At 34.0% G+C, this 13,968-nt stretch overlaps 1 protein-coding gene across 1 annotated transcript; it reads left to right on the top strand.

The window, feature by feature from the left end:
* Positions 1-9,523: 9,523 nt before the first annotated feature.
* On the top strand, positions 9,524-11,176 carry HRH1_1 (Histamine H1 receptor; the record flags this gene model as incomplete). Its single annotated transcript, XM_012940172.3, has 1 exon — positions 9,524-11,176. The coding sequence occupies one exon, from the start codon at positions 9,524-9,526 to the stop codon at positions 11,174-11,176; it is 1,653 nt and encodes a 550-aa protein (XP_012795626.3).
* Between the last annotated feature and the right edge of the window lie 2,792 nt (positions 11,177-13,968).

Raw genomic sequence — 13,968 nt, 5'->3', positions numbered from 1 at the left:
CAAGACATACTTATATTAATCTACCTAACCTTTGAAAAAATTTAGACAACTCAAACAGTATGTGATAATGAATCATTTTTGCATGCTTAGTAATCCTCTCCTTTTCATATGAGTTAGCACATCTGACTTCTCCGGTATGCTTCTCCTCTTCGCTTTCTCGCTTCCCAATATCAAAATCAATCTGAAGCAAATTCATCAAAATTTACTCTTGTTTAGCATACCGCCGTCGCACAAACGGGGTTAGCCTAAGTGTTTAATCTCTCGAAGCGTCTAATCACATGAATGAGATGCGCGTGAAACTGAAGTTCATAAAACAACAATTTATCTAAAGACCGGTTTTTTTGAAGAATGAACATAAATTAATTATAAACCTCAACTCGTGAGGTATTTGTAGCATTTAGCGCGTTTGTAGGTTTGAAAAGAATAGAACTTCCTGAAACAATAAGATAAAGAATAATTACAACATACGATAGTGCAAAATGACAGCTGCGCACAAGATTTATTACAGTTTATCAACAAGTACCAATGGAACCAAATGCAAACAAATACGGAAACTGTTGTGTTTCAACAGACTCGGAATTGCACAAAACTGGGAGCAACTGCAGAAGTATTAGGATAAAGCAATTATACTGACAAGTACATTAAATATTATAAGTATGTATGTGGCCTGATATCTGACTCTGTTTGGATCGTATAAATGGATGACTTAAATCGTGTTAGTGAATAACGGAATTAAATAAGTCAAATACGAGAATGAAGTTTGAATGGGTATATTTCATACAATCGTTGATCGAAGACAGAAGCAAAACGAAATGGTGCACAATGTGGAAGGCGAGTGAGCTAACTCAATTTAACCAAGCGTGAATCGATATTTATAATCAAGCAAAAATAAGTTACAGACATGTGATGAATAGGATAAGAAGTGAACACCCATGCACTCATATAACAGCAGTTAATGTTGATAAGCGAATAATTAACAAGGTAACCACATAGCTTGAGAAGAATGAATAAACTGGCCTGTTCGGAAGCAAGAATAAGCTATGTAGGCTTAGCATAGCAACCGACACTACATATGTAAATATTTTAGAGGTCTACACAAATAACTTTGGTGACAACATGCATTTAGAAATTGTGAGGAACACAACTATTTACTTAATGTTGATAAGTAGTATAAAAAAATAAACAAAAACGAGTTGATGAGAAGAGAATTGGGACAGAGAACGTAAGCAAACTTAACACTCTCTCCTAAGGCAACATGTTTCTTCTGAATCTTAACAATTATATGTTAAGTCTGAAGGCATTGCAAGACGAAAATGGTACAATTTACTTTCATCACAGCCACCCTGAGAAGTTTTCCTATGCTAATGCGCACTTCTGAGCAGTCCCAATGTAGGATAAAACGGCCATTCGATGCATCCAGGTTTTCAATGGTGGTCCAGCTTACATCGACTCATTAATTCAACTATTAAAAAATGACCACAACATTCAAGGACTTGCATGCTAATGAATTTGTCAAAGATAAATGATCTTAGCCTGACCATAGTGGAATTTTAGGCTGTAACATTGTCTGGAAGTTTATGTGGTTTGATTCCCTTATTGGCTTCCTCAAATTTCTGCTTTTCTACGTATTCTAATAAACCTTTCTTGGCGTTCCTTAATCCAAAAAGCGTGAGAAATTCACTTTCCACTGCTTTCTTGCACATGCAACGCTTGAATCGAATGTCCCAAGCCATGCATCATATGAGTTTGATCCAGGACAAAAAATCCGAACTAAATCTATTCAAGAGAAGTACCTAGGTCGTAGTTTTTATGACTATAAACTTACTTATTTCTAAATCAATATCTTGTCTCGTTCATATTTAGGCCATTTGTGCCTTTCAGTTTTTCAGAATTTAGATCCTAAAGTCCTTTGTATACTTTCTTTTGGACCAGGTATATAATTCACGTTATCCAATCCATCTTTCATAAGGACATTGTTTAGAGCATCATTGTCATTACTAACCCATTTACATGGTCGAGGATCCTTGAGAGCTACAAGTCGTCTCATGTGATCCGCTAACTCGGAGACCCTGAGAGTGTTTCTTTTGAAACGAAAAACAATAAATTAGTTTTCCCCACCTAACTGGTCACTCAGTACATCTGGTGTTGCCGTCACAAAGTCATATTGGTATAACCGACTTTAATTTACAGGTATCATCACGATGTAACAGGATGATAAAGAAACACGAACCATGTTATTTTTACAGATTACGATCATTAAGAGCAATATTGTTTCATATAATACTGATACATAGTAATAAGATTAAATTTAAGAATTGGTTTTGGATATATACATATACTTATTCAATAAATTAGTTTTCACAGGCAATGTACATGTCACTAGAACTAATCTACGTTTGACTCAACAATTAGAGTTATCAAATATATTTGTGAGTGGCCTTAATTAGCATTAGTTTAAATAGTGCAATGGAACAAATTAAAACACTTGATAACACTTGAAACAATTCTGGTTACGACAATGTCAATTCATTAAGGTCAAAACCGACACATATTTGATTATATTAGTGATATTTTTCATGTGAAGGAGTGGAGCTGATTAGTATGTATGTTAATGGTGTATGAAATTAAAGCAGGTTAAATGCGGTTGTTTGAAGACGGGAAGGAGTTATGGAAGAAATTTCATATCCTTAAAAATACTCCCATAGGATACATGATACTCTATGGTTAGGCAGTACACGAAAGCTTCAGTTACTCATCGTTCTTTAGAGTTGGTAATATGATGATTGGGGAGTGGACAACCTACAAACTGATTCCCATGAAATGCCTATGAGATTTTATCATATTACTTTTGTGTTAATGATCTGTAAGCATCTCATCATACAACACACACACTCCTATTCTTCTGGTTAGTGGTTTTGTGGTCTTGAACAGAGAATGAGTGATGACAGGGACTAGATAGTACGAATTTATTTTGCTTCGTGCATTTCTGTTGCCCAATTACATAGTTTACCCAATTATTTAAATGTGAGATAACATTGTGGTGGTGGTGCTGGTTGAAGGTAGTTAACAGGACATGACGTTGATGACTACCCAGTGATCAATTAATTGCGAACAAGATAACATTGTGCTATATAATCAGAAATGAAGATTTTTACGATTGAATATTCTATTTTAAGATGAATATTCTGGATACTATGAGGGAGAGATGAGAAAGAAATTATTTAGAGACAATAAAGTTAGAAATAGGCTAAAGGACTGATGAAGGCTCAAAGAAACCAGTGAAGAAATCTCACAATCAGAGCGGAGATTTTCTGAAGTGGTAAAGTAACAAATAAATAAATGCAGAAAATAAAGGCAGAAAGTTAAAGCATCCAATAAACCGTAGCACTCATGAATCCACAATCAATTACTTCTTATTGAACAGGCAAATCTCAGTATATATCGGTATCTGTTATAGAAAAATGTTACACCATGGATATTCGATCGACGAATTATTAGATACAATTATAGACCCTAGTCATCCTTTAGAACTATCGACAAACTCTTCATTCGAAATCAGTATAATATAATTACGGTTCTGTTTGCGGTTCAACATCACCTATTTTCAACAAATGAGATTAATATATTTCACAACTATGTGTCTGATGGAGACCGAGTGTCTTTTACGTTAAGTGGCCTTCTTATCTGTTCACATTATGAAGGATGATTTATAGTACTTTCAAAAAATCAGGGTTAATGCTTTCTTTGTCATTGAAACTTCCAGTATAAATTGCTTCGAATAGTTCGCTTTGAACTATTTTCAAAACCCTTTCAAATACTAAGTTCCGATCATAAAATCAAACTAAAATTAATCGCCATAAGATTACTGAGAATAGTTAAAAGTGTAAAGCCTTGCATCAGACTATAACCAAAGGATTTAATTCAACGATTTCGTTGAAATGTGTATGTTTGTTGGAAACCTATCAGGAAGTAAGTTTTAAGGGTATGAAAATATACAAATTCTAATCTTGAAAAGTGTGTAGTTTGTTTGAACATTTCACGTATTAGCAAAGTAGGGGACTAACTAAGAATGATAATCGTATTGAGTCAATCCAGAAGACAGTGTAAATGTAATATTCTAGTGATTCATAACAGTCAAAAGTCTCTTTCGTTAAAGTCTAGGAGGTACAAACTATTTATTCGTTTGTATTCTGAGTGTGTACTATTTGAGACGTTTGTGTTAGAAGTAGTTTTGTATGAAACAAATGTAATTTTCCATAGACACTATTTATAGTCCGTCCACTAATCTGGTTCGTTGGAAAACATGTACCGCCAATAAATGTATAAACCGTACAACTAATTGCCAGGACCTGGATGAATCGATGCCGAACTTATGAGTTATGCATTGTGATCTTTTAAATTTCTGAGGTTTATCAATAAACAGGCTCCATCTTTGGACTTTTTAATTCCCTACTCCTATTTAGCTTCTAAACTGTTGACTAGTCAATATTTGTGTTTCTAGTTTCGACAATTGTCTAATTATCGGAACAATTTATGATCAATGAGCTTATCGACAAGTCATTTGACTTTCACATAATACAACTTTGATTTAACTCAAAGAAATCGATGTTGAAGTTGGAATTCTCACTTTCCATGAATCTCTCTTCTCAACATCAAGTTTCGTTCATCACCAGTAAAACTCAAGGTCAAATATAGTATTAGTGGATCCAATTTCATTATTTATAGTGTCGTTCAACAGAACTAGATACTGATAGATGCATATGAAACCAGACCCACTCATCTTTCAATTTGATAAAGTTTTGTGCTCAACTCCCAGTGAATGCCAATGTATCTTCATAAAAATTAAGTCAATCGTGTGTGTCAGATGAAGTACGTTATTCACTTAACATGTATGAAAATTCCGAAATTAAACCAATAATCTGAACACTATTTTCAATAATTCAAGATTGCAAAGAATTCAGTGCGGTGACAACTAACTGAATATTTGACTTTTGTATCAAATATATTTGAAATGGTAGTTGTCTGTAGAATAAAGTCTATTACTTCTTTGCATCTGAACTATAAACATAGTTTTATCCAGGAAACATTGCATGGCAAGTAATCTGAAAAGATCCCACTTGTTGAGAAAGCGTCACGAAAGATCCACTTATATTTATGTAATGACAATTTCTTATGACAAAGTAGATATAAGCAACTGATACCATAGTATGTAATATAAATACTACTATAAAATATAACAACTTAATCACCTAAATTATGCTGTGTAGTATCATTCTATTTTATCTGTTACTTCAATTAGTATAAAAGATAGAAACGTATTGATAATGTGTCCATTAAAAGAAGAATATTCTGATAAGATGAATAAAGATAACAATTTGCCTTTTTCTTTGAAAATAAAATATTATTACTTTCAATATCATTATACCCCATGATACTAAGCTATCTTGCACAATATATAACTAGTAAAAACATGATTTCCTGAGATTCTAAAAACTCCATCATTGTGAAACACCCTGGAAAAAAGATTCACTTGACAAAACTGTTAATCATTGCAACTCTCAGCAATTCGTTTACAATTTTTATGAAGAACAGCTGGGTCGTGGATAGCAGGGAAACCCAAGATATTGCATTCGTCCTATTTGTTATATATATATATATATATATATATATATATATATATATATATATATATATATATATATATATATATATATATACGTATGATTGTATTTTGTGCACGAGTACTTTCAGATACTTACTAAAAGATTTATTATCCCAATGTTAAGTAAACCACACAGGCTTTATTCACATAATGGGTCTGTGAATACTTAGACCTATTTTCTACGATTCAAACAACTAGTGATATTGCTTATTTTAATTTGAAAGGGAGTCATGAAGAGTTAAGCCAATGCATTACTAGAAAACAGCTTTTAAATAAGAAATTCAAGACCATACATATGTAGTGAATTCTTAATGTGTTTTTAAATTTAGATATCACATATGTATCATCTTTATTTTAAATGTGTTTTTGTTTTTACACTCAAGGTTAGTGGAGATATTCAACGATAACAATCAAACAGTTGCAAAAGATTATTATTTACTTTTGTTAGGTGGATTTCTTCTTTATTTATTACACTATCACAAATTACATACAGATAGATCGGAGAAGACATTGTTATATCCACCGAAACTTTGCCTACAAGATACGATGGAAACAACGGATAATGTAACAATCAGGTATTAAGATACATTAAAGGAATTATTTAACCTGAAACTATAGTGAGAGGATTTATCACTTTTCATAGGGAATGGAACAAATACTTGTAAAATAGCGAATAAAAAAAGAAATTGTAAACTGTTGGTGAATTTATTAGGACAAACCATTTGCTAATGTTAGTGGGTTTCTTTGCGATTGGTATTTAAAGTACACTTCAATTCGTTGGTAGATCAGTTGAAATTGTGTGGTAGATGATCGGAATACCTCTGGAAGAAGTCGGATAAGAAGAACCTAAGTATAAGTGAACTAAACAAGGAAGTTTCAATGAGAAATATTTTCTTGTGGACAATGTCATCTTCTCTAGATTTACATTGGTATTTGTGGTGTATTATGTATGGTGCTTTATGAGAAAATGTAGGTTTATTGCATCAATAAATAAAATTATCAAACTCTTGTACGTCTCACTGGTTTTGATTAGTAATCGGTAACTACTAGAATTCCCACGCCGCAGAGTAGAAACACGAAAGTCTGGTGGAATGAAGAGTCATTAACTCCCCAAAAACACGTTTACAAATATGTCCCGAAATCCCATTCGAAACAACATCATCAGACCGTAATGCAATCATTTACACACTGAATTTCACATACAAATAATAATAACATATGTACGAGGAATATCTACGAACATCGCAAAAAAACAATGAATGTAGTTCACCTGAATTGATAAAGAAAAGAAAATTGTCACACAGAACGACAGTTCACACATGTTATATAGAACAAAGTTTTAATGCAAGAAAATATTGGCCTCAAATTATCACACTGAACGAATTTTGCATCTTTCATCCTGAACGAAATTCATTATGAATTAATACAAATTATATTGACCTAAATAATGTCATCTTCGTATTTCATCACGTCAGTATTAAAAAATTATCAAGACTTTCAAATCTAAATATAAGTTATGAAATCCTATTGAAGGTAATAAAAAGGAGTAATTTCTAGAAGAAATGAAGAACACAGTCACAAATGAGATTATAATCCTAACTTAGAACGTGCAAAGTACATATCATACCTACGGACACTAATTTCCGATTGATTAAGTACAGATTACATGGCTTGGTATCATTTCACAGTAAAGCAATATCATCCGTATACCCAAGGTCGAAAAGTCTTTCTCCAGGCAACAGATTTGCACTATCAATACCTACATCCACCAGAGCTGTTTCCAGAACGTGATCGATCGCCAAGTTGAGGAGGAATGATGAGATCCGGCAACCCTTCCCTAACCACACTGCTTGAGTGAAACAATGAAGAGAAGTGGTTGTGCGTACCTACTCTACCTAAAGTGTTTGTATATAGGGCTTTCGAGATGTCAACAAACTTCTCAGGTACATCATTCTTCAATAGACAATACCAGTGGACAGTCCTGTCCAATGAATCGAAGTCGGCCGTGATGTCAAGCATCACTACGATTGTTGGCCTGTATTAAGTATGAAGGTGTTGTAACATTTGGCGGAGAGTGGAGATATGACCAATACATCCTCGATCTAAACGAAAACCAGTCTGCTTCTCGCGAGTCAATTTTTCTCGAGCTTTGAATAATCTACGAAGTACGATGGAAGCCAATAATTTGGACGCGGTCGCAAGTAGATTTATCTCCCAATAATTGTTGGATGAGGGACGTGAACCTATTTTGAAGATCGGGACAACTAATGACTCATTCCGCGATGTTGGAACACTAATTGCAAGACGTCCGGAAATCACTTAGTCCTTTAACCAGCAGGTCGCCACCATCTTTAGAAGTGACTGGAGATAATTTATCTGAACCTGGTGATTCGTGGCACTTCCAGAGTCGGAGTTCCTCTCGGACGTCGATCTCTAGCTGAGTGGATCAGTCGTCGTCGGGCATGTCGACGTCACCAGGACACCAGATCAGATGGACTGTCCATTGGAAAACACTCCAAAGTCCAAGACGTCGATATATGTACCTGATTGGCATTCCATCAGCTCCACAGATTGTTTCTCTCATGCCATACTTCTTGTTGCTGCCAGTGACTCGGATGAGTTGGAAGAGCTTCTGGCAGTTACCAGAAACAGCTGTTGCTTTCAACTTGTTAGCACCGTGCGACAACCAGGCTTCTCGATCCCTACGCAAACTTTGCACAATGTGATTATGTAATAATCTCCGTTTGTCGTCAAACTGGTGGTTGACCGAAATTAATTTACAACCAATAAAGTATTGCAGAAATTAATTTATGAATGAATAGGTTGAACTTTACTGTAAGATCAGTTGTCAAATATATGTGTAGGAAATTGAACAAAGACTTGAGTCAATAATTAAATTTTCTTAAAAAACAAATCGGCACAAACCAACTATCGTTCGATGACGACAGTATCTGTGATAAAGAATATTGAATAGAAGCCTGTCATGAAAATATATCTTGTGTTTTATCCAGCAGAAATTCTAATTTTATAAATGATATTATATTCATGGGAAAATGGGCAGAAAAATATTACAACTCAGTGGACATCTCAACATTTCAAACCACAATAGTGTAAAATCTCTCATATCAGCCAGTCTCATTTCGAATGAACGCGACTTCGTCTGACCACTTCCAAGACAATCGTGATTCAAATAAAACGTTATTGGAATTAAGATGGACGTTTCTCAAAGTGATTTTTTATAACTCAAGATTTACTCAAAGAATATACTGTTCCACTACCAACCAATGATGAGAAGTCCGCTAGTTTTATTCGCGTAGTGGGAATTTCACATATTTCAAAATAACTGTCAAGTTGTTTAAATATTTAATTCAAATAGTTACATCCAATCACAAGATATCATTGGATCTAGATTACTTTGTGGGAAATTTCATGCATTTAAAGTGTTTCTAAATACGTCTGCCTTAGGGATACTTTCCAGTCAATAATATCATCTAACATTATAACACTTAGAATTGGCAAAGTAGCTTTGTCCTATAGATGATAGGTCGTTTAGGATGTGATTTCTCACGTTTTCATTTGTTTTCTATGACCAAGTAAATAAAACTAATGGATTGTTTGTTTACGACAAATTCTGAATAAAGGATTGGTTAGAATTCGTTACTACGTAGGACTCTGATTGGCATAACAGTCTGGTTGGACATCTTATGAACATAAAGTGAATTTAATTTAGGATTGAAAAATAAATCATGGTGTCCTGTTAATGAGCACATAAACATGTCACTTCAAGATAAATGGTCAAATAATCAAATTTTATAATATCTGACAAAAGTAAACCGAAGATTCTTAGAAAATGTCATCAACATGAACCAACTGTTTTTAACTGACAACAATTTCCATGAAAATGAATATAGAATGGAGGCGTGCCACGAAAATGTTTCTTGTGCATTATCCAGCACAAATTATAATTTTACCAGTGATGTTAATCTAACAAAAGTGGAAAGTGAAATGTTTGGTGAATGGAGATTTGCATTGAACATAATTATTATCTCTCTCCAAATCCTATCTAGCATTCTAATATTTTGTGGTAATTCACTAGTTATTTCAGCTGTTGCAACGACTAAGGGATTGAGACGTATAACTGACCTCTACATTGTATCACTTGCTTTGGCTGACCTACTTGTCGCAGTTCTAGTCCTACCTCTTTCCATTATGCGTCAAGTTTACGGTCATTGGCCTTATGAATCACATGAATTATGCATATACTGGCTCTCTCTCAACGTGTTCTTGTGTTCATCTTCGATATTGAACTTATGTTGTATATCTGTGGATCGATATATTGCAATCAATTATCCGACGAAATATATCAGTAAGCGAACACGTCGTACTGCATTTGCAATGATTGGAGGTGCTTGGATAGCATCGTTCCTAATAATGATCCCGCCTATATTTGGCTTCCAGCATCACACGGGAGTAGGAAGTTGTTACATAAGAAGTGATGCAGGATACAGATTTCTCACAGGAATCCCGATACTCATCATACCAATTTTGTTAGTCGGTTTCATTTACATTCGTATATTTTGGGTGATTCGACGTCGTTCAAAGGAATTCGAATTCGGTAAGTTTTCATCTAATCCGAAAGAACATAGATTTGGATCATTTAAGTTGCTTTTCATTCCGAGTAATATCTATCACCATCGCTTTGTACGTATCAGGAGATATCTCAGTTCAGTTAAATACAATCAACGTCGATTATTTGAGTTGAAGTACAGACAATCTAACTTGTGTATTGCATGCACTCCATGTAAGAGGTGTAACAATCTGAAAAAATTTCCTATCACTCAGTCTTACGGTCCAAGTGCCTTAGGTTCTTTTTCCAATGAGCGTCCTGTACAACCAGAGTGGAATGTTTCGGAAACGCCTAAACAACGCACACAATCTGTTCCGATGTTTCGAATAACAATGTTGCATAGATCTACGAAATCTGATTTGAATGATTTTTCTACGTTTGTGGTTCATGATAGTACAGAGAACACAGAAGCATGTATTTCACCAACTACTCATACGGAAGACAATATTATAATCAAGGATTCACTTCCAAATGTTCACAAAACTACTGACGCTTCTGTAAATGATCAACGGAAAGGTCTGCAACAAAAACATGCACAGACACAAAACAGTCAGAATACAAAAAGTGTGACTGCAAGGTTGAAACATCCTAAGGCACATACTGAAATACATTCCTATCGACGCGAATGTCTTATATTTAAGAGAGAACAAAAAACTGTCAAAACAGTAGCAACTGTAGTGTGTTGTTTCATTTTATGTTGGCTTTCATTTGCTATTTTTCATTTAGTAGAAGGTGTATGTCAGTGTGTACTATCAGAACGAATTACAATGGCAACAGCTTGGCCAGGTTACTTGAATAGTATGTGTAATCCATTTATATACGCATTCTGTACTAAAGAATATGCAAATGCATTCAAACGTTTATTACATATTGGGAAGAATGTATAAAATGTAAGAACATTGGTAATCAATATATTCTTAGTTCTTATTATGGTGCTATATTATACTAACTATTTTAGATAGGATAATTATTATCATTATGTTTTGTCGATAGATAATATATTGTAAATTTTTTATCCATAGATTTTACTGTAACAGTTCTTTTGACTTGATGAGTAATTATGCTTTATTTTATCATTTGAAGTCAATAGTACCATATTATGTAATCATTTCATTTCAGTTCCCTTTTTCATTATTAAAAAGTTTTACAATAGTAATTATTATAAAATAATGAATATGTTTACAATGTTGTACTTGACTATAATGAATAAAATTCATACTTTAATTTTGAATAACATTTTTGACTTCATCTGAACATTAAACGTACGTTTTACAATCAACAATATTATAAATAGTAAGAATTAGAGGTTATTTTTCTAATAGGAAATTGCATATCAACAACTTAGAAATAAAGTCATCCACAATGGTAATTTACCATTGTAAGCCTACCACAAGAAGTAAATAGCTTCGTATGAACTATGTGAAGATAGAGATGAAAAGTAGATGTGAGGTAACAGGGATAAACTAGTAAAATACTGTAAACATTAAAAAACCGAAAAGAAACTTTTGTGTCGATTCAAAATGAGATACCTATAACTGTTCAGTGTCAAGGTATATGTTGTGCAACTAGAAGCATCATCCTTGAGTCGTAAATCTTGTAACTGTGGATTTAAGACTAACCAATGACATGCAGTTCAGGAATTTATCTTCAGAAACAACAGATGTGGTTACAATCTGACCTGAAGAGCTAGATAGATTTAGAGCTACGTTATTTGATCACTGCCAACAGCACAGAAGCGAAGAAAGAAATCCATCTTGATCTTGAAGAATGTTAAAAACCTTTCAGTAAATAAAATTTTCCTTTCGACAATTTCATTTACTTATCCTGTAAAATCATGCTTATAGCTAATTCGTTTATCTGAAAGAAGAGTCTATGATAAAATAGACGAGTGTCATGTAATCATGGAAAATTATTACCTATAATCAAAAGTTTCTAATACTGAATTTTACGGTCCGTAGTCAAGTGATCTTGAAAAAGTAAAGCAGTATCTTGCCACAAGTTAGTAGTATAGATCAGATATTGAAAGGAAGTTATGTAATAATCAGATTTGTTAAGGCGCAGATGGTTTATGGATGATTGATAACAGCCCAATTGATAAATGTGAAGAATAGAATTACTAACTGGCTGATTAATAAATATGAAGCAACGAATAAAAAGAGATAGAACTGATGGTAGTTTAAAGTCGATAGCTAGAACGGATATGACCAAGGTAGAATTAGGGATAAGATATACTGATTTTATATTAATATTATGCTTGAATTAGAAGATAGTTTAAACCTCTAATGTAAACAAGTTTCGAATAGTACTCCCTTTAAACCAATCCTTCTGAATAATTTCAAGGGGAAATACTAGTGAGGTGGAGTAACCAGAATTAACGAGATGTTCCGGGATCGAGATACTGACTGACTTGTATAGTTCTTTCAGTGATCAGATGGAGGAATGTTTGAAGATGGGTTTCTAGAGAGCTCATTTGTTCGACCTATATAATTTGCACCAAAATAGCACCCAAACTAATATATGTAAATTGGTTTGGCCGAAAGGGAGAGTTTGTCCCTCACACGACTATGAACTGAAGGCCAACTAGAGAGGACAATACGAATTTCAACAGAATATAATGTTTTTCTCGGAGACCTAGGATAACTTTTTTTCGGTATCTCTTCCACGAAGTGTCTATTGACCAAATAGGAACGAAGTGCCTAATATAAGTTTAGAAAAAGCAAGAAGGTGATCATATGTAAATCGAACTAAATTGGAGGATTAATTTTAAAGACCAAGATACATAGAACTGATAAGTGAACTCATTGTAGAACGATCCAACAAAATTTTAATACCTGATTACAATAAGGACATAAATGGGAAGGCAGACAAGCCATTATTTAACTTTTTCAAACAACTGAAACGCAAAGAGGTAACTTCTTCGATCACTCATGATTCGCCTAAACCCAGTGGATCAAACGCACCACGACTTCGTGTTCTGGTCAAAGTTCCCCATTTACGATATATTCGTCACCCAGTTTTAGGAAATAATAATTCCCCATACAAATATACTGCAAACTGACTAGTTCAAATACTGGAACCTCTACGCAACCACGTCGTTGATAAAAACATCCAAGATATTTACGATTTTATTCCTAATGTGTAATGAGTTTAAAGGAAAAGTACATGATAAATCTTGATTTTCCACCTTTATTTACGAGTGTACGACTTATTAGGACAGTTAAAATTGTAACAACACACGCTTATATGTGTTGTTCTAATTTTCACAATGGGAGTTAAAATTGTGTATCAACAACTATCAGAGAAAAAATCAGTATCACCGAGGCTAGCCTCAAGGGATTACTAATTGAAGGCAGCTTATGGCCTGTATTTGTCGTCAACTTCTTAAGCTCTTTTAGGGTTACTATAGTTTTTAAATCGTTGTAGATGAGTAGAATTTGGCGTGGAGTTAACAGCTTCCCCTCGTAAAAAGCAACCTTATCGTAAAACGTTTAACCAGGAAAAAACATTTGAACCACTTAAATCCCGTCATGATAATTGAAAGTTCGTTACATATAGGGTTTACGACGCTCCATGTTTAGAGCCTAAAAAGCAGGAAGACAATAGTGAAAAACAGCCGAATGAAATGATCTCTCAGAGCGGAGTCGACCGGCGACTCCTGGTCGATGATGTATTCTTTATG

The sequence above is a fragment of the Schistosoma haematobium genome, chromosome 4 (genome assembly GCF_000699445.3).
Source record: "Schistosoma haematobium chromosome 4, whole genome shotgun sequence".
NCBI lineage: Eukaryota > Metazoa > Platyhelminthes > Trematoda > Strigeidida > Schistosomatidae > Schistosoma > Schistosoma haematobium.
This window is presented reverse-complemented; position numbering and strand designations above follow the sequence as displayed.